At 54.1% G+C, this 27,435-nt stretch overlaps 1 protein-coding gene across 1 annotated transcript; it reads left to right on the forward strand.

Annotated features, from left to right (window-relative positions):
- Positions 1 to 82: 82 nt before the first annotated feature.
- TACC3 (transforming acidic coiled-coil containing protein 3) lies at positions 83 to 16,457 on the forward strand. Its single transcript, XM_081303505.1, has 16 exons — positions 83 to 542; positions 2,321 to 2,483; positions 2,574 to 2,716; positions 4,614 to 5,576; positions 6,072 to 6,147; positions 6,368 to 6,506; positions 10,228 to 10,280; positions 10,635 to 10,738; positions 12,223 to 12,310; positions 12,765 to 12,869; positions 14,071 to 14,147; positions 14,230 to 14,273; positions 14,726 to 14,886; positions 15,627 to 15,733; positions 15,826 to 15,946; positions 16,095 to 16,457. The coding sequence occupies exons 2-16, from the start codon at positions 2,322 to 2,324 to the stop codon at positions 16,158 to 16,160; spliced, it is 2,409 nt and encodes an 802-aa protein (XP_081159631.1). The 5' UTR covers positions 83 to 542; position 2,321; the 3' UTR covers positions 16,161 to 16,457.
- The last annotated feature ends 10,978 nt before the right edge of the window (positions 16,458 to 27,435 follow it).

The raw sequence follows: 27,435 nt of genomic DNA on the forward strand, positions 1-27,435 counted from the left end.
TTGTGTTTTTTGCCCAGCTGCCCCCAGCAAGGCGCCGGGACGGAAGTTTCTAGTCGTCCTGCAAGTCCCCGTAATGGTATGGGCCTCCTCACGAGCAGCCCTGGAGAGGGGGCTGCACCTAGCCCCACTTCACAGGCGAGAAAACAGGCCAAAGCGAGTGCCTCTCTGGCCCCGGCTATGCCGCGCTGCACGCTCTCGTGCGCAGCAGAGCCCGAAACTCGCGGGCAATGCCCCGTCTCGAGCTCGGGGCCACGGCTTCTGCGGTCCCTCGGTACCGGAAGCGGAACGGGCGGTGCGCGAGGGGTGGGGCCAGAGTGCCCTCCCATTGGCTCCCGGCGCCCTGTGGGCCCGCCCCCGGCGGCACGCTGATTGGCCGGGTGGCGCCAACCGTCGGTATTTGAATCCGCGGGCGCGGCGGGCGGCGACCGAGGGCTGGGAGGCGGCGGCTACTGGGTCCTCTCGGCGCGGCTTCTTGGCTCGGCTCCTTGCGCGGAGCCGGGGCGGCTCTCTTCCTTCCGCGCGGCGGGCGCGGCGGCGGACAGGTAGGCGGCGGCCGCAGGGCGCAGTCCCAGCCACGAGGACCCCCACCCGGATCCTGCGGCGGCGCCGGCCCCGAGCCCGCCTTCCCTGGCGGGGTCCCGGCGCGTGCGAGGCTCCTCCTGAGCCCCGAGGGCTCTGGCCGCGCCTGCTCTGCGACCCTTCCCGGCTCCCTGCGAGGGCTCTCGCGGCGCTTCGGAAACTCGGAGCGGGCGGCCGCTTCGGAAGCGCTCTTGCCGGCCTCCAGACGTGGCGGGCGGCGTCCTCCCGGAAGCAGTAGCCCGAGCTGTCTTCTTCCTCGGCTCCAGCCCCCAGGTGACCTCATCTTGCCTGGAGTGTCACCTGGAGGCTGACTCACAAACGCGTGCTTGTAGCCTTAAGTGTTTGATTTCGAACAGCTGCGGAGTCGCCGCCCCTCTTCTGATAGCTGTAGGCAGGATATCTCATCCCCACCAGCTCCTGCTGCCCTCCCTAGCAGCAGGGTTGCTTAGCTGCCTTCCAGGGGTCATCCTTCATGCCTTCTCCTGTTCCTCACCTGAGGGCCATCACCAACTCCAGGTTTTCCACCTCCCATGAACACCTGGACCCTAACCTGCTCTCCCTAAGATGCTGATTCTGATAGGACTGGTGCAGCCGCAAGACCCCAGTGTACCTTATACTCTGTCTCCTACTCAGCAGTCACTTCTGCACACAGAGGGCATCAAAACACAATCCTGGCTTTTCGTTCTCTGCTCAAGAGCCTTTTCCATCCTTCATGGTCCCACCTGAGAAGCATGAGCTGACTGTTCTCCCACTTTCCTCTTGGAAAGGCTTCTTCTAGGTCCGCATGTCCCAGAGTCCTAGGCTTGTGCCTCCCACAGTCATCCAGTGTCTTCTGTACTCCCTGATAAGTAACCCAGTTTTTCAGACCAAAAACCTAAATTGCCCTTTACTTCTGTTTTCCCACTTGCACCTGTTTTTGTAGCCTGCAGGAGATTCTGGTTTCATCACTTCCTTCCCTGTCCATCCACTCACAGTTCCATAGTGGGCTTTTCAAGTTGAGACAGCAAGGACCTCTGGTACTGGTTGTGCTGACCTCTTTCTCTGCCTCCCTTCTTGCTCTTCAAACTAAACTTCCAGGGCTCCAACAGAACCATGTACCCATGGTGTCCTTTTGGGCAGGTAGATACTTGGTTCTTTGGTTACACCTGAATTGCTTATGCTGTAAATGAAATCTGTCTTGTGAGTGACCAACATGAGGACCTGGGGAGTAGAAATGGAGCCATTTTAGAATCTTCTGGGCCTGAGGGCCCTTCTTGGCACCTACTGAGTATCTCTTTCCTGCTGGCTTGCCTTCTCTTGGCTTCCAGCCTGCAAATACCCTAGTCCTTCCCTTCTCCTGCCTAGTAGGAGGGGTACAGACTAGTGCTGCTTTCCTATAGAGTCAGCTACAACTGTTATTTTTGCTTTATACCACATTGAGAGGCTCATGTGTAACCTGAGGCTTCCTCTGGCTCTTAATTCTTCTTAAAGACTAGGACCTTCTGTACCCTGGCTTTTGCCCAATAGTGCGATACACCTGGAGCAGTCTCTAAGCACTGGTTCTGTCAGCATGAGCCCTATCAGTGCTTGGCCCAGAAGGTGGCAGTGCAGCCTGAAGCAGAATGGAGACTCTAAGACTGCCCACCTTTGCAGGAAGGAAGACGTCTTGCAGCACTGTGGGGCAGCTCTGTCCCTGGGATGTGTCTATGCAGATGACAGTGTCATTGCCCCCATATTGATACAAAACATTTTCCTTTTTCAGAATGAGTCTGCAGGTCTTAAATGACGAAAATGCCATCAGTGAAAAAAGTACAGAGAATTGTGACTTCCTGTTTTCACCACCAGAACTTACCGGAAGATCATCTGTCCTTCGTCCGTCACAGAAGGAAAATGTGCCACCTAGAAACCAGGCCAAAGCTGCAAAGGTGAGTGGGGAGCCCTGAGCTGCATGGTGCTGCCAGCGTGGTCGTAGGGAACTGCATCATGGAAGAGACACTCTCTTCACCCTCCCACAGGTGACTTTTCAGACACCTCTGCGAGATCCACAGACACACAGGATCTTAAGTCCTAATATGACTAGCAAACCTGAGACTCCTTTTGCTCTGGATAATAGCATTGGATTAGGAGACTCTGACTACACCTGGATACAGAAAGAGAAGTAAGTGCTGGTGTCCTTGCATATGTACAACTCTGCTATCTGAGGAGCATTGCAGGAGTGCTCTGTCTCCTCTAGGCTGGCTTTCTTCTGATCTCTGCTCTGAGCAGATGCAGGATGTGGCCTGTCAGGAGAAAGTTAATTATCAAGTACTTAGAAAAAGTTTTGATTTCATGCTTCACTTCTTTGCTGTGCCCTTGCCAGTTGGTCTTTGTTTCTGTAATTTGGTTAAATGTTCTGACTTTGTCTCCAGGGAAGATAACAGTGTCCTTCCTCTCATATTTTGCTTATTTCCTTCTGCTTGAAAGTCAGCACTTGCAGAGAGCAGGTGAGGCTCATAGGCAGAGAAACTGTCCTATGGTACACTAGTCAGAGCACATGTGTGGCCAAAGGGATCAAATCAAAACACTTGACCAGCACCTTTGGGTGCTAGGCTTGGCCGTTGGGCCACCAACCTATCAAAATGACTGACTAGAGCTGCTTCTAGGCAAAGCCCGAGCAGTTCTCCACCTCCCTGACCCCAGGGACAAGTCCATGTCCAGAGCAGGAAGAGACCTCACTAGCACAATTTTGTGCTGGTTTTTGCATATGTAACTGTTCAAAACTTTTAAACAGATTTCACATGTGTAGAGAAAAAGCCTAAGAAATATCACTGCTGTGCTTCTCACCAGATTTAAATAAAATGTCACTAATAGATGAAGATATTTCTCTGGGCCATGTGCTATTTCCACCCTGTGGACGCATCTCCCAACCTGAATCTACCGCTTTCCCATATGTCCTTGCTACTTTTCAACTTGATTTTATACTTTTTGAAATTTGGTCAGATGAGATCAGAGTAAATCTCATGATCTTTGACAATTTTAAGAAGGAAGACTTGCCACTTGGCTGCCATGGATCTGGCCTGCTTTGAAGCCAGGAAGGTTCTTGCCTCTGTCCTGTGTCTCTGGGCCTGCCTAGCAACTGGCCATAGGGCAGGAGGTGGAGAGGAGCTGGAAGTTGGCTATGAGCTTCATCTGTGAGCTTGTCATCAGGGTCTCAGGCGTGGTGTTACTGCCCTGTTTCCATTCATCTCCTTCCTGATACTTTGCTGAGAGTTACATGGTGGGGACATGTATTTATTGGAGAGAGCAGAAAGTAGCTGGCCAAACATTGTCCTAGTGTGCTGAGGTGGCAACCTGGGAGGGAGGAGCATAGCTGTGAGCAGTCGAAGGAGTTGAGAAGTTCCTTATCCCAATTTCTTAATTTTAATGCTTTCAAATTTGGAGAAAATAGGGCTGTAATCACAGAGTCCCTTCTCTGAGTCACTGAAATGCTGAGGCTGGCCTCTTTTGAGTGATCCAAGATCACATAACACTTGCTCCAAAATGGCACTGTGCCCTCTTGCACTGTAGTTCAGTCCCCAGCCCTACCCTCCATCCGCCGACTGCCCTGACAGACCCTCCTGCCTGTCAGAGGCTCTGTGGTTCCATCACCCTGCTCTCTGCCACCCTTGTTCTTAGGTGTGAGGCACGACAGGGACAGCAGATCCCTTGGGAGATGCCCTCTGCACCCTGATGTTCTCCACGGCAGCCAACTGTCTGAAAGCAGCATTCCTGACCTTAATTTCCCTGTAAAAAGCTGGAACCATGTGTGCTTTGACCCCCCAGCCACTTAGCTCTAATCCCCACCTTAGAGGAAAAAGTGAGAAAGCTTTCACTGGGACTGCTGGCTTATCGTGTCTCTACTCTGAGCCAGTGTGTGCCCTGATGCACTATCCTATGAACATGGACTTAGTAAGATTTAAGCAAGAGGAAAGAGTTAGCCAAACATTCTTGTGTCTTCTGGTAATGTTCTCCATGTGGACTGAAATCTTGTTGAAAAGCTTAGGACCCTTGGCGTTAACCAGTCTGTTTCTGTGAAGCCAACAGATTACCAAGGAAGTGGACACCAAAGCTATAAATGGGTTTCTCCAGGCAGAAGCAGTGGCTGATATTGACCTTCCTCCAGGAGACATAAGCTTCAAAGCGTTTGGAAATAATGATGGCTCAAAAAAACCCAGCTTGGCCACCCTGGCTGATCCAAGCTCCTTAAGCTCTTCCCAGGGCCCAGAAAGTCCTGAAAACCAGATGTTGTCTCCAAGACAAGTGTCTGACAGTCCGGGTCAAGCCTCAAAGGAAAGTGTTAGCTCTCATTTCTTAGATGGAAGGATGCCATCCACCTCTGAGACCCTAGAAGATCCTCTGGGGACAGCACCCCAACACAAAATGGAGACCCCTCCCCGAGCCCCTGCCGAAAGTTCATACTGCACTGCCTCAGCCATGGCTACTTCACCTGGTACCAGCCCTGAGAGCCCATGTGGAGGGGCTCTCCCCATAGACCTGGCTAGTGAGACCCCAGGCTCCCCTGAGCCAGCAGCCAGTGCCTTCCTCTCTCCCCACATCTATTCATCTGGTCCTGAGAACTCAGCCCCAGCTGGCCCTCTGCAGACTGATGGGGCCACAAACCCAAGTCCTCAGAAGGAAGAGGCCGTTGGCCAAATGACTGTCCTGCCAAGGTGTGAGCCCATAAGACTAGAATTCGATTTCTGTAATGAAACCACCAGTAGAAGGCTGGCTCTACCTGGGAGACGGGGAAAGAAACCCAAGGGCAGGCAGGACCCTCAGGAGGCATCAGAGGGAGGTGAGGGCCCTGAGCCTGTTCCCCAGGACTCTCACCTTGGCTGGAACAAACTAGGTGACCCAAATTTCAGCCCGTTAGGAGGTGGCTCCAAGCCTGATGGCAAAGAGGCCTGGCCCCCAGAAAGCCCAGCAATCAGGTCAGCACCACCTGTGGCTGAGCAACCATGTGTCAGACCCACAACCCAGGAGGACTCGCCTTCAAGCCAGTGAGTATGGGGAAGGCATGTCGGGCAGCTGTTCTGTGTGTGACCAAGCGCCTGAGTCCAAAGTTGCCACTTGTCCCTTCACAGCACCTTAGAAGAAAGGGCCTCAGGGCTCAGAACCAAACTGGGGGCGGGGGGTGCTGGGGGAGCACAGGTGCTGGGAGCTGCCTCAGCTGATATGCAATAGAATGTGTTCAGCTTAAAAAAGAAAGAACAGTCTACCACCAGGTGATAAGCGGTAAAGCTAGCACCATGGCACAGCACTGTCCCTGGGCATGTCCCTTCAGGGGGCAGCCATGACCTGTATTGAGTGCCATTATTCCAACACCATACGCAGCCTGTTTCCTCTAGGGTGACTTCCTCAAGTCACGCTGATGCACCTCTAGCATGAACACCTTCTCAGGTGAACCAGCACAGCAGTGCAGGAGACAGGTGGCAGCTCAGCGCTGGAGTGGGGAATGCGGTGAACACCAGCCTCTGCTGACTTTCTCTCTCCAGGCAGCTGTGTTCAGCCACAACCAGTGACATACCTGTGGTGCAGATGGCATCTGAGACCCCAAGAGCAGAGGGCAAGGTACAGTGTGTGTGTGTGTACATAGGTGCGTCCTTATACTATGCAGCCATTTACATGGAGGGCGGAAGAGGCCAGTGAAATCTTCTGTCATCAGGCTGGATACACTGCTGCCCACCCCCCTTTCCCAAAGCCTCCTTTCCTTCTGGTGTGTTTCGAGACTGGGTGAGACGGTCTAACACAGGGTTCTCAGCTGCATGAGATGACATTGATCTCCCTGTAGGAAGGAAGCTTGGCTCCCAAGAACTGTCTGGAGAATGAGCTGACAGCCCCCTCTGCTCAACTGATGCCCGCCCCTCCTCATCAGGGACTGGAGCCTGCCTCGGACCTGGAGGAGGAGTGCTTCAGGGACCCAGCTGAGGGTACGCAGCCCTGGTATTGCTCTGTTTGCCCGAAAGCTGTCCTGTGGACATTTCTGTTCTGTCTCTTGGTTTAGCTGTATCATTTACAGGTGTCTGTTTCCCAATTTTAAGTGTTTATCATAGAAACTTCTGGTCCATCAAAAGATAAGGTATTTTCAGTAGAACAAAGCAATACTTTTACGATAGAGGACCCTAGACATATAAATTGTGGATTCGCAGAGTAGGCAAAAGATGTGAACAAAGTAATGCACAGGTGAGATCCAATGAGTGATGAGCAGCTGGGTACCCGCTGACAGATGGCATTCCTGTGCAGCCAGTGGGAACTTGTGACTACGTCGCTTGAAGGATAGAAGGCAGCTGGTGAGAGCTCCCTGTTGGCTACTGTGGCCTGGTCAAGAAGTCTGGGACCTGCAGTCACATGTGCTGTGGCCTTTGTGCCTGGTCTCTTCACCAAGTTTAAGGCCTTTGGGACTCATCTGGTGTGGCAGGGGTGTGTGCTTCACATTTGTTCATTGATAAAGCACTTAGGTGGTTTCTGCTATTTAGCTCTTATGAGTAACACTACTAGTGGGACACAGTGGCCCACCCCTATAAATCCGTCTACTCAGGGTGCTGAAGCAGGAGGGTCATAAGTTCAAGGCCAGCATGAGTGATTTAATGAGACCCTGTCTCAAAAAGTAAAGGGCTAGGGAGGCAGCTCAGTGATGAGTGCAGCTCAGTGGTGAGTGCTGTGGGTTCAATCCCCAGCATCAGGAGGGTAAAGAAGAGTGACAATACTCTGCATGCTCTTACACAAGTGTGTGCATGGGTCTGGGTCGTTTCTCTTGGGTACATACCTGGGGGTGTAATTACTGGATCCTGGTAACTACACGTGGCTTTTTGAGGAACTGCCAGACAGTTTGCCTAAGTGGCTGCACCATTTTACACTCATGTCTGTGGCTCAGGAGGGCCCCATTTCTCCACAGCCCCTCCGGTGCTTGTCATCTCTTACTGGTTCCAGCCTCCTGGCAGGCGTGAAAGGGATTTTCATGATGGTTTTGGCTCATATTTCCCAGACAGCTAGCAAACATCTTTTGAGCACCTTCCCATGTGCTCGTTGCCTTTTGTGTATTTTTGGACAAAATGTCTGTTCACATCATTTGCTCATTTTTTTATATTTGGTTACCATCTCTTAACTGCATAATTGTTGCCACCACATAAATATTAATATTGAAAATAATATTACGTTTCCTATCTGAATATTGGTTTATAACTTTCGTTGAACAATAGTTGCAATGGTTTAACTGTCCATCAGGCCAGTGAGAAGAGAGTGGGACGTGGTTCAGTAGCAGTGCTGACCCACATTAGGGAGCCAAGCAGCGGCGTCTGCATGCACACTGAGCCATGGGCCCAGAGTTCTCAGCACCTGTGCATTGTCTAAACAGACCTAAAGTTGTGTGTGATTTGTTTAGAGGCTGCTGCACTAATGGCAGACAGGGCTTACAGGAGTGGCACTGAAGACTATGTGTGGTTCATAACAACCAAGTCCATGCTTTGCAACACTGTAGTAAATTTTCTCAAGGGTAATATTTTCAGTAGAGTGCACAAATCAGTAACAACTGATGTACTAATATTTTACTTTCCCCAAACCAGAATGTTTACTAAACTGTCAGGGAAAAATGATGTGCAATGATTTGGATTATTCAGTTTTACAATTTTAACATACATTCAAAAGCATTCCATGCATCCTAACTTTGTACCAAGGACAGTTTGGTAATGATGGCTTTTTTTTTTTTTTTTTTTTTTTTTTTCCTTTTGGACTAGGGATTGAACCACTAAGCTACATCCCCGGTTTTCTTTTTAAGACGAGGTCTTGCTAAGTTGCTAAGGTTAAGCTCAAACTACCCCACCTCCACAGGCGCTGGGATTATAGGTGTGCATCCCTGTGCCTGGCTATTAGTAATAAATGGTTTTGGTTTTGTTGGTTTTTTGTGGGGTGTGTGTGTGTTTGAGAAAAAGGAAAAGTTTCATTGCTTTGCTAGCAAAGGAAAAAACACTGGGGACTCCTGCCCCGGAGGCTGTGATTCTGCTCATCAGCAGGAACAGTGGGCTTTTAAAAAGGTGATTCAAGGCCATGTACCGTGTATTCTGTTGGAGTTGTAATTCACTTGATAATTTGGAAGATAGTGATTTCTGAGATCTTCTGATGCCATCCCCAAAGTCTGGATTACTTCATTCTTATGTTTGGTATGTACTCAAGGACAGGTAACTCTGCCTAAAATGGGGAAGAAAGGTAATCCTGCTCCCCTGAGATTATTAGGGAAGAGCAGGGAGAGAGGAAGGGAAAGAAACATGTCCACTTTAAAAATAAGTTGCAGTGGCAGAGCAGCAGGGGCTATACTAAAAGCATAAAGTGACCACTGTTCCATTTCCTCACTGTCGATTTCTACATTCCATTTCTATGGAAAACTGGGTGATGACATCTCCAAGCTGCTTCCTGCTGAGAGAGGGCAAAGTTGGGGGAGTAAACCAAAGTCTTGTTCTCTATCAAGTGGGGTGTGGACAATTAAGGATATACAGCATCAGAGCAGTCCAGAGGTCCACAGTGGCGGATGGCAGGCGAATGGACAAGGTATACATAGGGCAGGGATCTCTCAGATGACCAAAGTTGTCATGACTTTCCTGAGTTCAGTTTCCTTTTTCTCAAAGTGGATCACAACCTGTACAACTCGGAGAAGGCAGGAGTTCCTGAAGCAAAAGGAGCTTCAGCAGCTGCTGGGACGCCCCTCAGTCCCTGCCCTGACTCGGGAACAGCTCCTCTGGTTTGACCTGAGGCATACCCGCCCATCTCCCAACTCTCTTGCATTTGCTCTCAACAAGTTTCCCGCACCATGAATCCTCAGCATGGAAGTGGGTTCCTTGGAGAGCCAGGCCTGCCCAAGAGTACTAGAGAGGGGTGCTCTTGGGCCCCACCTGGGGTGCCAAATTGGTTACTGAAGGCTCGGTCCCTGTCCCTGATGTCAATCTGATAATGAGGACACAGTTTTAAGGAAAAAAGGGAAAAGTTTTATTGCTTTGCTAGCAAAGGAGAAACACAGTGGACTCTTGTCCCAGAGGCTGTAATTCCTGATAATAAATGGGTTTTTTTAGGTGGTTTACATTTTTTTAGTTGTAGATGGTCACAATATCTTTATTTAATTTTATGTGGTGTTGAGGGTCGAACTCAGGGCCTCACACGTGCAAGGCAAGTGCTCTACCTGTGAGCTATAGCCTCAGCCCCTAATGAATGATTTTTAAGTAAAAGGGCATAATGTTTTTAAGCTTCACAAAATGGTCACAACCCTCTTTTGACATAAAATCTACAAAGACTATGTGGTGAAATATGGTATCTTTTTGTTAACTGAGAGGTCAGTCTCTTGTTAGGTAGGACTTGAGGACACGGTTGGCCCCTGTATCCAGGGTTCCACATCCTTAGATTCAATCAGTGTTGGATAGGAAATTATCAAAGAAAAACTGCATCAGCATTGAATGTGTAGAAAGGATTTGCTTACCACATGCAACCAGGTTCTTGGTGGGGCTCTTCCCGGGACATGGAGAAGCCTCTGGCCTGTGGCTGGGAATACTAGCTGCATTTATTTCACCAAAGAACTGTGGTCCCTCCCTAACAAGCACTTTGGGAAGCACCGTTGTACAGCTGTAGGCCCAGGTGTGAGGAGGTGACCCCACTGTGACTCTCTCTCAGTTCTAGGCACAGGTGCTGAGGTGGACTACCTGGAGCAGTTTGGGACTTCCTCCGTAAGTGGCAGGCTCTTATAGCCTCACCCCAAGACCCACCCCTGCTGCTGTCACCCTGTGCGGTGCTGGTGCTCAGCCCTTGGGACTCCCACAGCACCGGCGTTGTGGCCGAGTCTCTGCGGGGCCCCTTTCCTATAGCGTCTTGTCCTAGCATCCTATGGTCCTGGCACCTTTGCTGAGACCCGGTAGACACCCACAGTGCTGGATAGGTGGCCTTCGGGCAGTGGTAGGGACACTGGAAGCAGGCCAAGCGTGTCCTTCCCCAGGCCCCTTGTCAGCAAGCAGGTGGCCCAGCTCGTGGGGCTGCACCTGTGGGATAGCAGAGGAGCCTGTCACCTTGCCCTTTCCCCCCAGTTTAAGGAGTCAGCCTGGAGGAAACAGTCCTTGTACCTGAAATTCGACCCTCTACTGAAAGACAGCCCTCTGCGACCAGTGCCTGTGGTCCCAGTGACAACAAGGTATGTCCCCTCATCTGTGGAGCTTTTAACATGGGCCAGGGAGGTGAATCCTGTCGACTAAGGGGGTTGATCTGAACTAGAAATCAGTCATGGTGGCAGATAAGCAGGCTATGAGCTGCAGCCAGTCTCATGTGGTGGGGCCGCTGACCCTCACCATACACACCACCCTAAGTTTTTAAAGGCCCTAATTGTTAAAATTAAGAAAAGTAGATCCTATAGAACAGAGGCCAGTATACCATGACCTGTGGCCAAATTCTGCTCACTGCCTATATTTTACTTAATTCATTTATTTAGTCATTTATTTATTCATTCGTTTGTACTGGGTACTGAACCCAGAGTTGCTCTATTACTGAACCACATCCCCAGCCCTTTCTATTTTTTAAGACACTATGTTGCCCAGTCTGACCTTGAACTTGTGACCCTCCTGCCTCAGCCTCCTGAGTTTCTGGGATTACAGGCATGACCATTGCACTCAGCCACATATACTTCATAAGTGAAGCTTGTTGGCCCAAGGTCACACCTGTTCCCTCACAAATGGTCTGGGTAGTGTCTTATGCTACAGGGGCAGAACTCAGTAGCTGTGATAAGCTGTGTGCCCTTCAAATCTAAAAGCATTTACTATTTGGCATCTGCAGAAAACCCGGGCTGACCCCTGCTCTGGAAGAAAAATGGGCATATTTGTCTAATTTCAAGGAGAATGACTTAGCATGATATGGAAATTTAAAGCCAGGGAAAGAAAGGGCTGTTGCCTCTGGCTGTGAGAATTCTCTGTACTGTGAGGACCCACAATTAAGGCCCTTCCCACTGGACACATCTGCTGTGGACAGTGCGGCCATGGACCTTGAACACCAGGAAGGAGAGCACTGTGGGTGATGGCAGGCAAGACGGGAGAGGACCCAATTCATCAGAGATGTCCAGCCTGCCAGGTGCAGTTCTGCATCCTCTACTATGAACCTGAAAACCAAAAACAGAGTGTGGTTAAGATTGGACATGGCAGCTGGGTGCAGTGGTGCACACCTGTAGTCCCAGCCGCTCAGGAGGCTCAGGCAGGAGAATCACAAGTTCAAAGGCAGCCTCAGCAAAATCAAACTGCTAAGCAACTCAGTGAGACCCTATCTCTAAATAAAATACAAAATAGGGTTGGGGAAGTGGTCAGTGGTCGAGTGTCCTAAATTAAATCCCCTGGTACCTTTTAAAAAAAAAAAAAAAAAAAAAGACTGGACATGATGAGGTGCGGTGGCATGCCTTTGGGGCCAGCTGCTCGGCAGGCCAAGGCAGGAGGTCGGTAGGTTTGAGCCAGCCTGGGCAACTTGGTAAGGTCCTGTCTCATCGGGGCTGGAGGCATGGCTCAGTGGCGGAGCCCTTGCCTGCCTGTTCAAGGCCCTGGGTCCACCCCTCCCACTGGGGCTGGGGAGACGTGCCTGTCCCTCCTGTCCCTCTCGGTGGAGAGCGTGCCAGTGACCCTGCTGCCTGTTTCGTCTCAGCACACAGGATGCCGATGAGCCTTCCTTGGGAAACCCGCTGGAAACCAGGCTTGTGGAGTTGGATTTCTTGGGCACGTGGGATGTTCCTGTAAGCATCGAGGTCTCTTTGGAGCAGTCTTCTTGTGGTCTCAGTATATGCGGGTGGGGGCTGGGGCTCAGTGGTAGAGCGCTCACCTTGTATGTGGAAGGCACTGGGTTCAATCCTCAGCACCACATTAAAAATAAAGGTATAGGAGCTCCAGTGGCGCAATCGGTTAGCGCACGGTACTTATAAAAATAAAGGTATTATGTCCATCTACAACCCAAAAGATACTTTAAAAAAAAAAAAAGACATGGGCAGCTTGCGGGCCTGTTTTATGTTCCTGAGGGTCTGAAGACGTTGGGTCCGATGATGGGGCAAGGGCCCCCTGGCCATTCCATGACAGACGAGATCTCTGCTGTGGGCCCTCACTGGGCATCTCTGCCTGGTTGTGGCCCTGGCTTCTGGTGAGAGGTTGGAGGCAGCAAGGCAGCTCCCATCAGCCTGTCTATCGCCCTCGCAGGCACCGGGCCCACCCGCATGCCTCCTGGAGCCTGGAGGCCCACCACTGTCTGTCGGGCCTATTGTGGACGTCCTGCAATACAGCCAGAGGGACCTGGATGCAGCGGTAAGGACCCAGCCCAACAGTGCCCCTACTCTCCAGCCATCCTGGGGAGTAGCCAAGGACTGGGCACAGACAGCTTTGAGCACAGGACCTGGTTCCTTGCTGGGTCCAATGACCTTGACTGCCCTTGCTGCTTTAGGTGGAACCATCTCTGCTGCAGCAACGCTGGGCCTGGTTTAGCCCTGGCTGACATCAGTCACTCCGCAGGGCCTCAGCCTGCACTGCAGCCCAAGTAGTTTAGGATTCCACATGTCCTTCCAGGTCCAAGCAGGCAACTATCCCTACACAGAGATGTCAGGTGTCCCCAGTCAGCTAAGACCTCTGTCACCTCAGCCTCCCAGGAGGGGTTCAGTTGTGGGGAAAATGGCCGTGTAGATGTGGCATTTATCTGTGGGGCAGTCTCACTGCAGTGTGCCATGGCAAGTAGGCACCAGTGTCTCAGTGCTGAGGGTAGTAACTTGCTGCTGCAATGCTGCTGCAGTCCTGGGTCAAACCCTTTCCAGCACCCCAGCCCCCGTGGACGTGGCTCTGGGCAGGATGGAAGACTTGTCTTCACTTTCTTGGAGTCTGAAGCCCCCTGCCCTTCATATCCCATGCTTCAGCCATCTCTCCTTGCTCCTTGGATATGCAGAAACCTCAGCCTGTGTTAACGCTGGTTCTGAGTCACTTTAGAGAACCTGTGTGCACAGGGTCACACAAAGGGTCCAGGTGCCTCAGGCCCCACTCTGAGCTGCCTTTATGCTCACTAGTCTGCACAGAGATGGGGCCAGGTAGCCCAGGAAGGACAGCTGGCAGATTGGGCTCAAACTATACATCTGCTTCAGTGTAGCTTTTTGTGACCCTCAGGGCAGTGTCCTCTTAGGGGCCAGTGATACACACCTGAACCAGACACACCTAGGCTGCCCTACCTCAGTGCTCAAGCAGCCCTCTGGTCTTTGCTGCAAGCCCCACCCTGTAGGCCTGGGGCTCACCTAACTTGGGCTTCTGGTACATACCTGACCCACAGCCAGTTGGAATGAAGTTGGGCTCACTGGGCAGGTACAGGTCCACAGGAGCAGCCAGGGACCCCACACCTCATTCACGTGAAGCAGGCAGCCCCCAGCCTGACCAGGTTCTTATGACCTCAAGGGTGGGGAGGTCCCTGTGGGTGCACCCACTCAGCAGCCAGGTATACCCACCTGCCAACCACGTGTGGCTTGTTCAGGTAAGCGCAACACAAGAAGAGAACCTGGAGCTGAAGAGCAGGTGTGAGGAACTCCGCGTGAAGAACCTGGAGATGGGGTGAGGCTTGCAGCCGTGTTTGGCTCCCACCCAGGGTGGCCTGTCATGGGTGGCCACAGACAATCACATGCTTCCTCCACAGGAAGGTCATGGACGGGTTTGAAGGGCTTGTGTGCCAGGCAATGGGTGAGTGCCAGCTGCTTCACCAGCACTTCCCCCACGTGTCTCCATCTGTGTCCCCTGAGCTGATAGCCAGGGCCATGATTGCCAGGGTGGGTGACAGATGCTGCCTACCCAGTCCGCAGTCTACCCCACCAACCCATCCCCTCCCCTCCCCAGGGGGCTGGGGTCGGTGCTTCCTGCCCCCCTGCAGAGCCTTACATCCACACAACCTGTAATGGGCCTCAGGCTGAGCACAAGCCTCCAGATCTCAGGGGGGCCCTTCCCTCTCTCCAAGGATCTGTCAGGCGCTGGCATGGAAGCAGCAGCTGCTTCTGGCCTGTCCTGCTCCAGAGATCCCAGCAGCAAGGGTTAATGGACAGAATCTAACCTGCTGTGCCCTGCCTCTCGTTCTGTGGCTGATTGTGGCATCCAGTGCAGGGGCTGCTCCCTGAGTCCTAGTGTTTGATTTTCTCAAGAGGAGGCTCAGAAACAGAAGGAGCTTGCCAAAGCTGAAATCCAGAAGGTTCTGAAAGAAAGAGACCAACTCACTATGGATCTGAACTCCATGGAAAAGTCTTTCTCTGACCTCTTCAAGCGGTTCGAGAAACAGAAGGAGGTTCTTGAAGGTTACCGCAAGGTGGGTGGCTCACAGTCGGTGCCCACGGTACCGTGAATGGGGTCTGCCTGGGTTCTCTGCCCAATTTTCCCTGGCACCAGGGTGTGTGGCGTTCTGGGAACGGGATAGACTGTATCCAGTAGGTGCTGGTGAGTGGGAGCAAGAGTCACATGACGCCGTCTGTGAGGCACAGGTTCAAGAGGTAGGAGGGACTTTGGCAGAAGCCCTAGCACATCTCCATGCAGGTATTGGGTGGAGGAACAGGGCAAGGGGCAAGGCCTCAGGGCTGCAGGTACTCATGGTGTAGAGAGGGGACCTGCACAACAGCTGGTGGCAGCTGGCTTGAGTTTAGGGAGCACTCTGAAGGGGCCCCCTTTCCAAGTGGCAGGTAGGAATCCATTCAAATGCCACTTCAAGGGCTGGGAGCATGGGGTACTAGGGTCACTGCTCCTCAGCAGTCGGCTTCTCGCTGTGTCTAGGGACCGCCATGGAGAGCAAAACTGAGTGGGTCCCTCAGTGTTCATCGTGTCCTCCTGCCAAGTGGGTCTGGGGGCCTATGTGGTGGTCCCCTGCTTTCTTCAGCAGGGCCTGGCAATTCTGAAGACTTGAAGGCCAGGCCTCGGTCCCAGGGGAGAAGGTCCAGGGCCTGTCCCGTAGTACACAGAGGGCTGGGAATGTGCATGGAGGGAACCCTGCCCACTTAGCCTGGCAAAGTGGACAAAATGGCACACTGTTAGAGTTATCATCTGCTCATTCCCAAGAACGAAGAGTCACTGAAGAAGTGCGTAGAGGATTACATAGTGAGGATCGAGAAAGAGGGCCAGAGGTACCAGGCACTGAAGGCCCACGCAGAGGAGAAGCTCAGGCTGTGAGTGCTGGGTGGGGACCAGAGTGGGTAGGGGTGGGGTGGGGTGGGGCAGGGCGGGGCTTAGCCTTTGCCTCTGCCCCTCCCTCTTCCAGGGCAAACGAGGAGATCACCCAGGTCCGCAGCAAGGCCCAGGCAGAGGCCTTGGCCTACCAGGCGAGCTTGAGGAAGGCACAGATGCAGATCCACTCTCTGGAGAAGACTGTGGAGCAGAAGGTGGGGTGTGAGGCCTGATCCTGGCTGCCAGCGCCTACCGAAGGCCACGCCTGCCTCTCCCTTGCAGCCTGTCTATCCAGGTGCAGAGGGCAGGGCCCCTGAGCATCCTGTAAAAGCCCAGCAACTCATTTTTTAATTTTTCCTTCAGACTAAAGAAAACGATGAGCTGACCAGGATCTGTGATGACCTCATCTCTAAGATGGAAAAGATCTGATGAGGGCCATGGCCACACCTGCCTTCTCCTGTCTGTCCGTCTGATTTGTCTTAGTTTTGTGTTCTTCTCTCTTAATCTCAACTTCTTTTCAAAATAGGTTGCTTTTAAAAGAAGACTAAATAAAGTTTCCCTTGAGCTCAAATTCTAAAGTCACATTGTCCTGGATCTGGCCTGAGGCTGCCATGCCGCCAGCTAGGTCCTGCCTTCCTTGCGCCTGGATAGCTTCCCCAGGAGCTGCTTCAGTCTCCATTTCTGTGAGGTGCCACCAGGCAGCACATGGGGTGGGACTTGCCTCGCCCCAGGGAGCTCAAGCCCTGCCTAGTCGGCCTGCCATCTGGTCAGCCACATAGTCCTGGGCAGGAGGGGCACTGCATCTCTGCCTCGGGACCACAGATGGGAAGCAAGTGGCCCAAGCATTCATGTGAGGAAATCAAGCCCTAGCCAGCCAGGGCAAGACCTGGAGGCCTCGCACAGAGGTGGGCATTAGTTGATGTCTCAGGTTAACACCTGACATTCTGGCATGGGAACCAAATAGGTTTTCCTAAGAAGGAATTTTATCCTGCCTCGAGGGTGCCAGCCACTCTGCAAATCCTGACCTTACCAGCCAGAGAGGCAGAGGCAGAGCTGGGAAGAGCTGCCAGTGCTGCTGTGGAGCAGGCAGGCAGATGTCAGGAGCGCCATGGTGTGATCTCCCTTCATTACGCAGCACTTGAAAAGATGTGGCCATTCCTGATACTAATAATATTAATGTTTGCTCATTTCAATTGTCTGATATCTGTTCTTACCCAGAACTAGTTTATATATAATATACAATTTTTTTTTTTTTATAGGTGGACACAATACCTTTTTATTTATGTGGTGCTGAGGATCGAACCCAGGTCCTCACAAATCCAAGACCAGTGCTCTGCTGCTGAGCCACAGTCCTAACCCCCCAGTACTAGTTTTTAAAGATCAAAATTTTATTCTGTTTACATCTTAGGTAATCTATTTACATTGGAAAGATGTCAAGAGCCTTAGGGAAGCTGAGCATGGTGGTCCATGCCTATAATCCCAGCGGCTTGGGAGGCTGAGGCAAGAGGATCACAAGTTCAAAGCCAGCCTCAGCAATGGCAAGATGCTAAGCAATTCAGACCCTGTCTCTAACATACAAAATAAGGCTGGGGATGTGGCTCAGGCAAGTGCCCCTGAGTTCAATCCATGGTATCCAAGAAGTTTTAGGAAAATGCTGCAAAGCAAAAATTTTGTAATTTCAAAAGCAAAAACGAAACTGTAGCATCCAGTGATACATGCTACATATGCCAATTTTAAAGACAAATGTCCTAAGGAAGCAATTGCCACTTAGCTATTTACATACCATAGAGGGTAAAGGGATTGAAAATGCACTGAAAGTTCCATTTCAGTTTCATTTGATAGCTCTTTAGACTGCAGATTTTCAGAGCATACTAACTGGAACTTATTAAGTGCCAGGTGACATGTGCCCGTAGTCCCAGTTACTCAGGAAGCTGAGGCAGGAGGATTATTTGAGGCCAGACTGGGCAAGATAACAAGACCCCATCTTTAAAAAAAAAAAAAAAAAACGTATATATTTAGTTCCCGATGGACCTTTATTTTATTTATATATAGTGCTGAGAATTGAACCCAGTGCTTCACACATGCTAGGCAAGTGCCCTGCCACTGAGCTACAGCCCTAAAATTTTCTATCTAAAGAATAGTTTATTTTCAATGCTGATTCCAAAAGGCTGTTTAATAAGTACACGTATAGATCTTACTTATGAATTCATGAGTGCCAGTTGTATTTGCTTAAGCATCAGAACCTGTAAATACCACAGCCTCCAATTCCTGTTGGTTGAGAAAACGCCTTGTGAGTGGTGTTCCTTCTAAAGACTGAGCTCTTAACTAAAGGGAGGAGCAAATGTCGAAGTTCAATAAATTCTAATGAGCTTCAACTTGAAACAAGCAACTAGATACATGGGTGCAGCTGGGATTACAGGTGTGCACCCCAGCTCCTCACAATGCCTTAAAAGTGTCCCCTGCTCCTAGTGCCTGAAGCCCATTCCTTCACAGCCACAAACAGCCCAGTCATGAGCTGGTGGCCCATTTTTAAGTCTTGACCAAAGCTCACTGTCTACAACAAAGGCATGTAGGTAAGAAATAGTAAGTTGACAGGCCCCACAGGTGCCAGGGCTGCATCCTCAGCACCCAGAGCTGGCTCAGTGGGGCTGGTTCCGCAGAATGGCCTATGTATGTATGGTACAGGACCCCTGGGATAAGCTGAATGCAACTGCACAGTCCGTAGGAGCCCTTCTGAACAGGCCCAGGCTTGGTCCAGCTGGGCATCCTTGACCCACCTTGGCCTCCAGAACAAGCCAGAAGGCCCGGGGTGGGCAGGACTGAGCACTGTGCTCCAGGGAGCTGATGCTGCAAGGCCTGGACCACATCCCCGGGACCCAGCAGAGGAACAGCAAATGAGAACTGTTCCTCAGGGACAGATGCCAAGGCCTGCGGACAGATCCTGAGCCACAGCGGGGTATTCTAACAATGAAGAGCAGGGTCCCACCCAGGGAGGGACCCAGTTGAACACCTGGCAAGATAGTGGTCACTCTAGTAATCTCTGAACATCCCCTCAGCCAGAGCAGAGTCCCAGGACCTGCCTGGGCTGGGCCAAGAGAGAGGGTTGATGACTCTTGAGGGGAGCAATGTGCTTGGCTGCCACCAGGGGTCGCTGCTAGCCATGGACCACAGAGGCCAGGTTGCGATGCCAAAAGCCCGGTGGACCTCCTGAGAAGTGGAGGAATGGAAGGGGGGCTTCAGAGGACAGTCTGAGGAGCCCAGCAGCCTGGGCAGACCCCTGAGGCTCCAGGAGGCCAGTAGCATCTGTGTTCAGCCCATCTGGAGAAAGGTGCCTGGTAGGTGGCAGAAGGCCTTGTGGGCTGTGCAGGCATTCCTAGGCAGGACAATGGCCCGCTGCAAATGGGGACTGGGGGACCACCCAGCCCTAAGCCTCAGGCCTCTGTCCTTCTCCCTCAGTGTCCTCCAGGCCCCACCTCCTTGTTCCATCCTAGTCAGCTCTTCCAAATCCCATGGATCTCCTGCCTGGCCTCTTGGGCCACCCCCTTCCACACAGGCACCTCCCAGTTCTGCTTGAACAGATGGTGGGTCCACCACCTCCCAGGGGCCATCCGAGAGCCTGCCAGGCCCACTTCACAGACAAGGGTGCTAAGGCCCACAGGGGTCGGTGCCACTCGAGGGAGGCTCTAGCCAGACAGACAGTGTGTGGGCAGCACCTCTGCTGCCCTAGCTGGGGTTGTGGGTGGGGCCTAAAGCCCCCAGAACTTGTCACCTGCCAGCAGGGTAGGGGGGTTGGCAGGGCTCCCACCTCTTTGCAGGTCAGAGGTGGACTGAAGAGCGCTACAGAGGCAGAGGGCTGCAGCCAGGCCCCTCCTCACCAGCCCTGCCTACCTGGCCACTCCCATCCCTCTGTGAGTGGCTCAGGAGCCTGTCCCCCACTGGGGCCTCTCTGAGCCAAGCCCAGAGTCTGCCCAGAGAAGGCCCCATGGGGCAGCTAGACGTGTTGGGGCAGCCGGCCTGGCCTGGGGCCGTGCCGAGGACAGCGGCCTCTGGGCAGTATCCTGGGCCAGAGCCTCTCTGCAGGACAAAGGGGCCTTGTGTGTCTGAATGGGTATTTATCCTGGAGCCTGAGTTAACTTGGGGCCACGAGACCAGGTGGGGGCCCTGGCACTGGCCCTCAGCGGGTAAATATGACCCCAGCTGGGCACACAGCAGTGGGTCTAGACTTCCGAAGCCCAGTGTCCCTGACATCTACGCAGTTGGTGCCCCCAAGGCTTCCTGCCAGGACAGGACATGGAAACAGGGCTGCCCCAGGCACCACCTCCAGGTGCCACAGCAGAGTAGGAAGGGAGGGACCCTCAGGGAGGTGAGCCACAGCGCCCCTGCCCGAGCGAGGGGAGATCCCCAGACCTCTGCTGCCCAGTGCACCCGTCTCGGTGCCTGTGCTGGAGCCCACACCATCAGGGGTGCACATGGAGACTGGGCCTAGGAGGGAATTGGAGTCAGAAGAGGTCACGGGGTGGGGCCTGTCCAAACAAGAAGAGGAGACCAGAGCTGCCATGTGAGGACACAGCAAGAAGGTGGTGTCGGCAGGCCAGGGGGCCTGCGCAGACCCCGGGTGTGCTGACCCTGCCTCGGACGCCCAGCCACCAACAGAGACAAGCCTGCTGTGGGAGACCCCGGGCAGTGGAGCACAGTAAGAGCCCACCATGGGAAGATGGGCTGCCTGGCCCCTGGCCCATCCACTGTGTGAGCGTCCTCCTATGGCCACCACCATCCACAGCCTGGCTGGTGGCTTATGAGAGCTTTAGTCCCACACAGAGAAGCCCTGCCTCCCTCACTGGTCCAGACCCTGGAGACAGGGCCAAGTGATCACTGTGTCTCCAAGCCCACTGCCCTCCATGCCTCATCCCACCCTGAAAGTCCCAAAGCTGCAGGAAAGGGTGCCCCTGGCCACCTGCAGACCCCACTGTCTCCAGCACCTCCTCCCGAGGCCATGTGTTGCCCTAGCCAAGACTGACCCCACTCCCTGGGCCCTCAGAGTCCACAACAGTGAAGGTGGCCGCATGTGAAGGAGGCACCCATGCGCCTCCTCCAGCCGCACACCCCATACCCAGGAAGGACTCCGGTGGTGTTGGTGCCAGTGGCCTGGGCACACAAACCCGGACTCCAAGTTCCACTGGACCCTTGGGCTGCTCTGGATGGACTGAGCACAGGACTCTCATCCCCACTGAGAAAGTCCAGCAAGGCAGAGCCTGGCAGGTGGCCACCTAGTAAACGGGGACATGCTGAGGAGTTTCAAGTCCTGTCTCCAGGGCTGCTGGGCTGGACAAAGCCGGAAGAGGGACGGAGTCCTTCCCCGGAGGAGCTAGGGGAAGCCGCCTCTCGGGCGTGTGGGGTGGAGGGCATGCTGGCGGGATGCTGCACGTGGCCTGCTGGCCCTGCTATGGGCCAGGCTGTCACACGCTGGCCGAGTAGTTTGCCCAGAAGGCCGGCAGGGGGCGGGGTTGGGCCAGGCTGAGCCCCTCCTGCCCATGTCAGACCAGCTCTCAACTGTCATCCTCTTGTCCCATGACCCTTCACCTGGGTCTCCAGGGACCTTCTCCCCATGGCGTTGAGGGGCCACCTGACCACCAAGTCCTCCCATCAGACCTGAGCAGCTAGCCACAGCTGGGGTCTTAAAGTGGCCTTGCCCCCCACACACACACCCTCTATCCTAAAGGCCCCCTGCACTCACCAGGCTTCCAGAAAGCTTGTGCGGACAGAGCCAGGGGACAGTAGGGACAGCTCAAGTCCCACAAGGGTAGGTATTGGTCACATCAGGTACCACTTCCCACTGAGGGACAGGGGTCCTAGGTAAGGCCCGGGAGGGCCCTGTTGAGACCCCTGGGGGTGGAGGGGAAGGCTATCTTCCTGCAGGGCTTGTGGGGCTCGGCCCCTCACCTCCATGATCCTGCGGGTTGGGCCAGACGCCTCTGAGGAGTACCTGCAGCCTGGCACCAAGGGCACAGGTGCTTGTGAGAAGAACACACCAAGAGTCCCCATACTCACAGCCTCACTCTGCTCCAGGCCACCAAGGGTGAGGGCTTCACATCCCTGCAGGTGGTGTGGGCACATAGCCACCGTCCAAGAGGAGGCCTTTCGGGGCCCACGCCTCCATCACCCTCCATCACTCTCCATCACCCTCCATCACCCTCCATCACCCTCCATCACACCTCCATCACCCTCCATCACCCTCCATCACACCTCCATCACCCTCCATCACCCTCCATCACCCTCCATCACACCTCCATCACACCTCCATCACACCTCCATGATCCTCCATCACCCTCCATCACTCTCCATCACTCTCCATCACCCTCCATCACCCTCCATCACCCTCCATCACCCTCCATCACCCTCCATCACACCTCCATCACCCTCCATCACCCTCCATCACACCTCCATCACACTCCATCACCCTCCATCACCCTCCATCACACCTCCATCACCCTCCATCACCCTCCATCACCCTCCATCACACCTCCATCACCCTCCATCACACCTCCATCACCCTCCATCACCCTCCATCACCCTCCATCACCCTCCATCACCCTCCATCACCCTCCATCACACCTCCATCACACCTCCATGATCCTCCATCACCCTCCATCACTCTCCATCACCCTCCATCACCCTCCATCACCCTCCATCACACCTCCATCACACCTCCATGATCCTCCATCACCCTCCATCACTCTCCATCACTCTCCATCACACCTCCATCACCCTCCATCACCCTCCATCACACCTCCATCACCCTCCATCACCCTCCATCACCCTCCATCACCCTCCATCACACCTCCATCACCCTCCATCACCCTCCATCACCCTCCATCACCCTCCATCACACCTCCATCACACCTCCATGATCCTCCATCACCCTCCATCACTCTCCATCACCCTCCATCACCCTCCATCACCCTCCATCACACCTCCATCACCCTCCATCACCCTCCATCACCCTCCATCACACCTCCATCACCCTCCATCACCCTCCATCACCCTCCATCACACCTCCATCACCCTCCATCACCCTCCATCACCCTCCATCACCCTCCATCACCCTCCATCACCCTCCATCACCCTCCATCACCCTCCATCACACCTCCATCACCCTCCATCACCCTCCATCACCCTCCATCGCCCTCCATCACCCTCCATCACACCTCCATCACACCTCCACCACTCTCCATCACCCTCCACCACACCTCCATCACCCTCCATCACCCTCCATCACCCTCCATCACACCTCCATCACCCTCCATCACCCTCCATCACACCTCCATCACCCTCCATCACCCTCCATCACCCTCCATCACCCTCCATCACACCTCCATCACCCTCCATCACCCTCCATCACACCTCCATCACCCTCCATCACACCTCCATGATCCTCCATCACCCTCCATCACTCTCCATCACCCTCCATCACCCTCCATCACCCTCCATCACCCTCCATCACACCTCCATCACACCTCCATGATCCTCCATCACCCTCCATCACCCTCCATCACCCTCCATCACCCTCCATCACCCTCCATCACCCTCCATCACCCTCCATCACCCTCCATCACACCTCCATCACCCTCCATCACCCTCCATCACACCTCCATCACCCTCCATCACCCTCCATCACCCTCCATCACACCTCCATCACACCTCCATCACACCTCCATGATCCTCCATCACCCTCCATCACTCTCCATCACTCTCCATCACCCTCCATCACCCTCCATCACCCTCCATCACCCTCCATCACCCTCCATCACCCTCCATCACACCTCCATCACCCTCCATCACCCTCCATCACCCTCCATCACACCTCCATCACCCTCCATCACACCTCCATCACCCTCCATCACCCTCCATCACCCTCCATCACCCTCCATCACCCTCCATCACCCTCCATCACCCTCCATCACACCTCCATCACACCTCCATGATCCTCCATCACCCTCCATCACTCTCCATCACCCTCCATCACCCTCCATCACCCTCCATCACACCTCCATCACACCTCCATGATCCTCCATCACCCTCCATCACTCTCCATCACTCTCCATCACACCTCCATCACCCTCCATCACCCTCCATCACACCTCCATCACCCTCCATCACCCTCCATCACCCTCCATCACCCTCCATCACACCTCCATCACCCTCCATCACCCTCCATCACCCTCCATCACCCTCCATCACACCTCCATCACACCTCCATGATCCTCCATCACCCTCCATCACTCTCCATCACCCTCCATCACCCTCCATCACCCTCCATCACACCTCCATCACCCTCCATCACCCTCCATCACCCTCCATCACACCTCCATCACCCTCCATCACCCTCCATCACCCTCCATCACACCTCCATCACCCTCCATCACCCTCCATCACCCTCCATCACCCTCCATCACCCTCCATCACCCTCCATCACCCTCCATCACCCTCCATCACACCTCCATCACCCTCCATCACCCTCCATCACCCTCCATCGCCCTCCATCACCCTCCATCACACCTCCATCACACCTCCACCACTCTCCATCACCCTCCACCACACCTCCATCACCCTCCATCACCCTCCATCACCCTCCATCACACCTCCATCACCCTCCATCACCCTCCATCACACCTCCATCACCCTCCATCACCCTCCATCACCCTCCATCACCCTCCATCACACCTCCATCACCCTCCATCACCCTCCATCACACCTCCATCACCCTCCATCACACCTCCATGATCCTCCATCACCCTCCATCACTCTCCATCACCCTCCATCACCCTCCATCACCCTCCATCACCCTCCATCACACCTCCATCACACCTCCATGATCCTCCATCACCCTCCATCACCCTCCATCACCCTCCATCACCCTCCATCACCCTCCATCACCTCCATCACCCTCCATCACCCTCCATCACACCTCCATCACCCTCCATCACCCTCCATCACACCTCCATCACCCTCCATCACCCTCCATCACCCTCCATCACACCTCCATCACACCTCCATCACACCTCCATGATCCTCCATCACCCTCCATCACTCTCCATCACTCTCCATCACCCTCCATCACCCTCCATCACCCTCCATCACCCTCCATCACCCTCCATCACCCTCCATCACACCTCCATCACCCTCCATCACCCTCCATCACACCTCCATCACCCTCCATCACCCTCCATCACCCTCCATCACCCTCCATCACACCTCCATCACCCTCCATCACCCTCCATCACCCTCCATCACCCTCCATCACACCTCCATCACACCTCCATGATCCTCCATCACCCTCCATCACTCTCCATCACCCTCCATAACCCTCCATCACCCTCCATCACCCTCCATCACACCTCCATCACCCTCCATCACCCTCCATCACCCTCCATCACCCTCCATCACACCTCCATCACCCTCCATCACCCTCCATCACCCTCCATCACCCTCCATCACACCTCCATCACACCTCCATGATCCTCCATCACCCTCCATCACTCTCCATCACCCTCCATCACCCTCCATCACCCTCCATCACACCTCCATCACCCTCCATCACCCTCCATCACACCTCCATCACCCTCCATCACCCTCCATCACCCTCCATCACCCTCCATCACACCTCCATCACCCTCCATCACCCTCCATCACCCTCCATCACACCTCCATCACACCTCCATGATCCTCCATCACCCTCCATCACTCTCCATCACCCTCCATAACCCTCCATCACCCTCCATCACCCTCCATCACACCTCCATCACACCTCCATGATCCTCCATCACCCTCCATCACTCTCCATCACTCTCCATCACCCTCCATCACCCTCCATCACCCTCCATCACCCTCCATCACCCTCCATCACCCTCCATCACACCTCCATCACCCTCCATCACCCTCCATCACACCTCCATCACCCTCCATCACCCTCCATCACCCTCCATCACACCTCCATCACACCTCCATCACACCTCCATGATCCTCCATCACCCTCCATCACTCTCCATCACTCCTCCATCACCCTCCATCACCCTCCATGATCCTCCATCACCCTCCATCACCCTCCATCACCCTCCATCACCCTCCATCACCCTCCATCACCCTCCATCACCCTCCATGATCCTCCATCACCCTCCATCACCCTCCATCACACCTCCATCACCCTCCATCACCCTCCATCACTCTCAATCACCCTCCATCACCCTCCATCACCCTCCATCACACCTCCATCACACCTCCATCACCCTCCATCACACCTCCATGACCCTCCATGACCCTCCATCACCCTCCATCACCCTCCATCACCCTCCATCACACCTCCATCACCCTCCATCACCCTCCATCCCCCCCTCCATCACCCTCCATCACCCTCCATCACACCCCATCACTCTCCATCACTCTCCATCACTCTCCATCACCCTCCATCACCCTCCATCACCCTCCATCACACCTCCATCACCCTCCATCACCCTCCATCACACCTCCATCACCCTCCATCACCCTCCATCACCCTCCATCACCCTCCATCACCCTCCATCACACCTCCATCACCCTCCAACACCTCCATCACCCTCCATCACCCTCCATCACACCTCCATCACCCTCCATCACCCTCCATCACACCTCCATCACCCTCCATCACCCTCCATCACCCTCCATCACACCTCCATCACCCTCCATCACCCTCCATCACCCTCCATCACCCTCCATCACCCTCCATCACCCTCCATCACACCTCCATCACCCTCCATCACCCTCCATCACACCTCCATCACCTCCATCACCCTCCATCACACCTCCATCCACCCTCCATCACCCTCCATCACACCTCCATCACCCTCCATCACCCTCCATCACACCTCCATCACCCTCCATCACCCTCCATCACCCTCCATCACACCTCCATCACCCTCCATCACCCTCCATCACACCTCCATCACCCTCCATCACCCTCCATCACCCTCCATCACCCTCCATCACACCTCCATCACCCTCCATCACCCTCCATCACACCTCCATCACCCTCCATCACCCTCCATCACCCATCACACCTCCATCACCCTCCATCACCCTCCATCACACCCTCCATCACCCTCCATCACCCTCCATCACCCTCCATCACCCTCCATCACCCTCCATCACCCTCCATCACCCTCCATCACCCTCCATCACCCTCCATCCACACCCTCCATCACCCTCCATCACCTCCATGACCCTCCATCACCCTCCATCACCCTCCATCACCTCCATCACCCTCCATCACCCTCCATCACCCTCCATCACCCTCCATCACCCTCCATCACCCTCCATCACCCTCCATCACCCCATTCATCCCTCCATCACCCTCCATCACCCTCCATCACCCTCCATCACCCTCCATCACCCTCCATCACCCTCCATCACCCTCCATCACCCTCCATCACCCTCCATCACCCTCCATCACCCTCCATCACCCCATCACACCTCCATCACACCTCCATCACCCTCCATCACCCTCCATCACCCTCCATCACCCTCTCCTCCATGACCCTCCATCACACCTCCATCACCCTCCATCACCCTCCATCACCCTCCATCACTTCCATCACCCTCCATCACACCTCCATCACACCTCCATCACCCTCCATCACCCTCCATCACACCTCCATCACCTCCATCAACCCTC

This window comes from Spermophilus citellus (assembly GCF_964194105.1).
Source record: "Spermophilus citellus genome assembly, chromosome: 8".
NCBI lineage: Eukaryota > Metazoa > Chordata > Mammalia > Rodentia > Sciuridae > Spermophilus > Spermophilus citellus.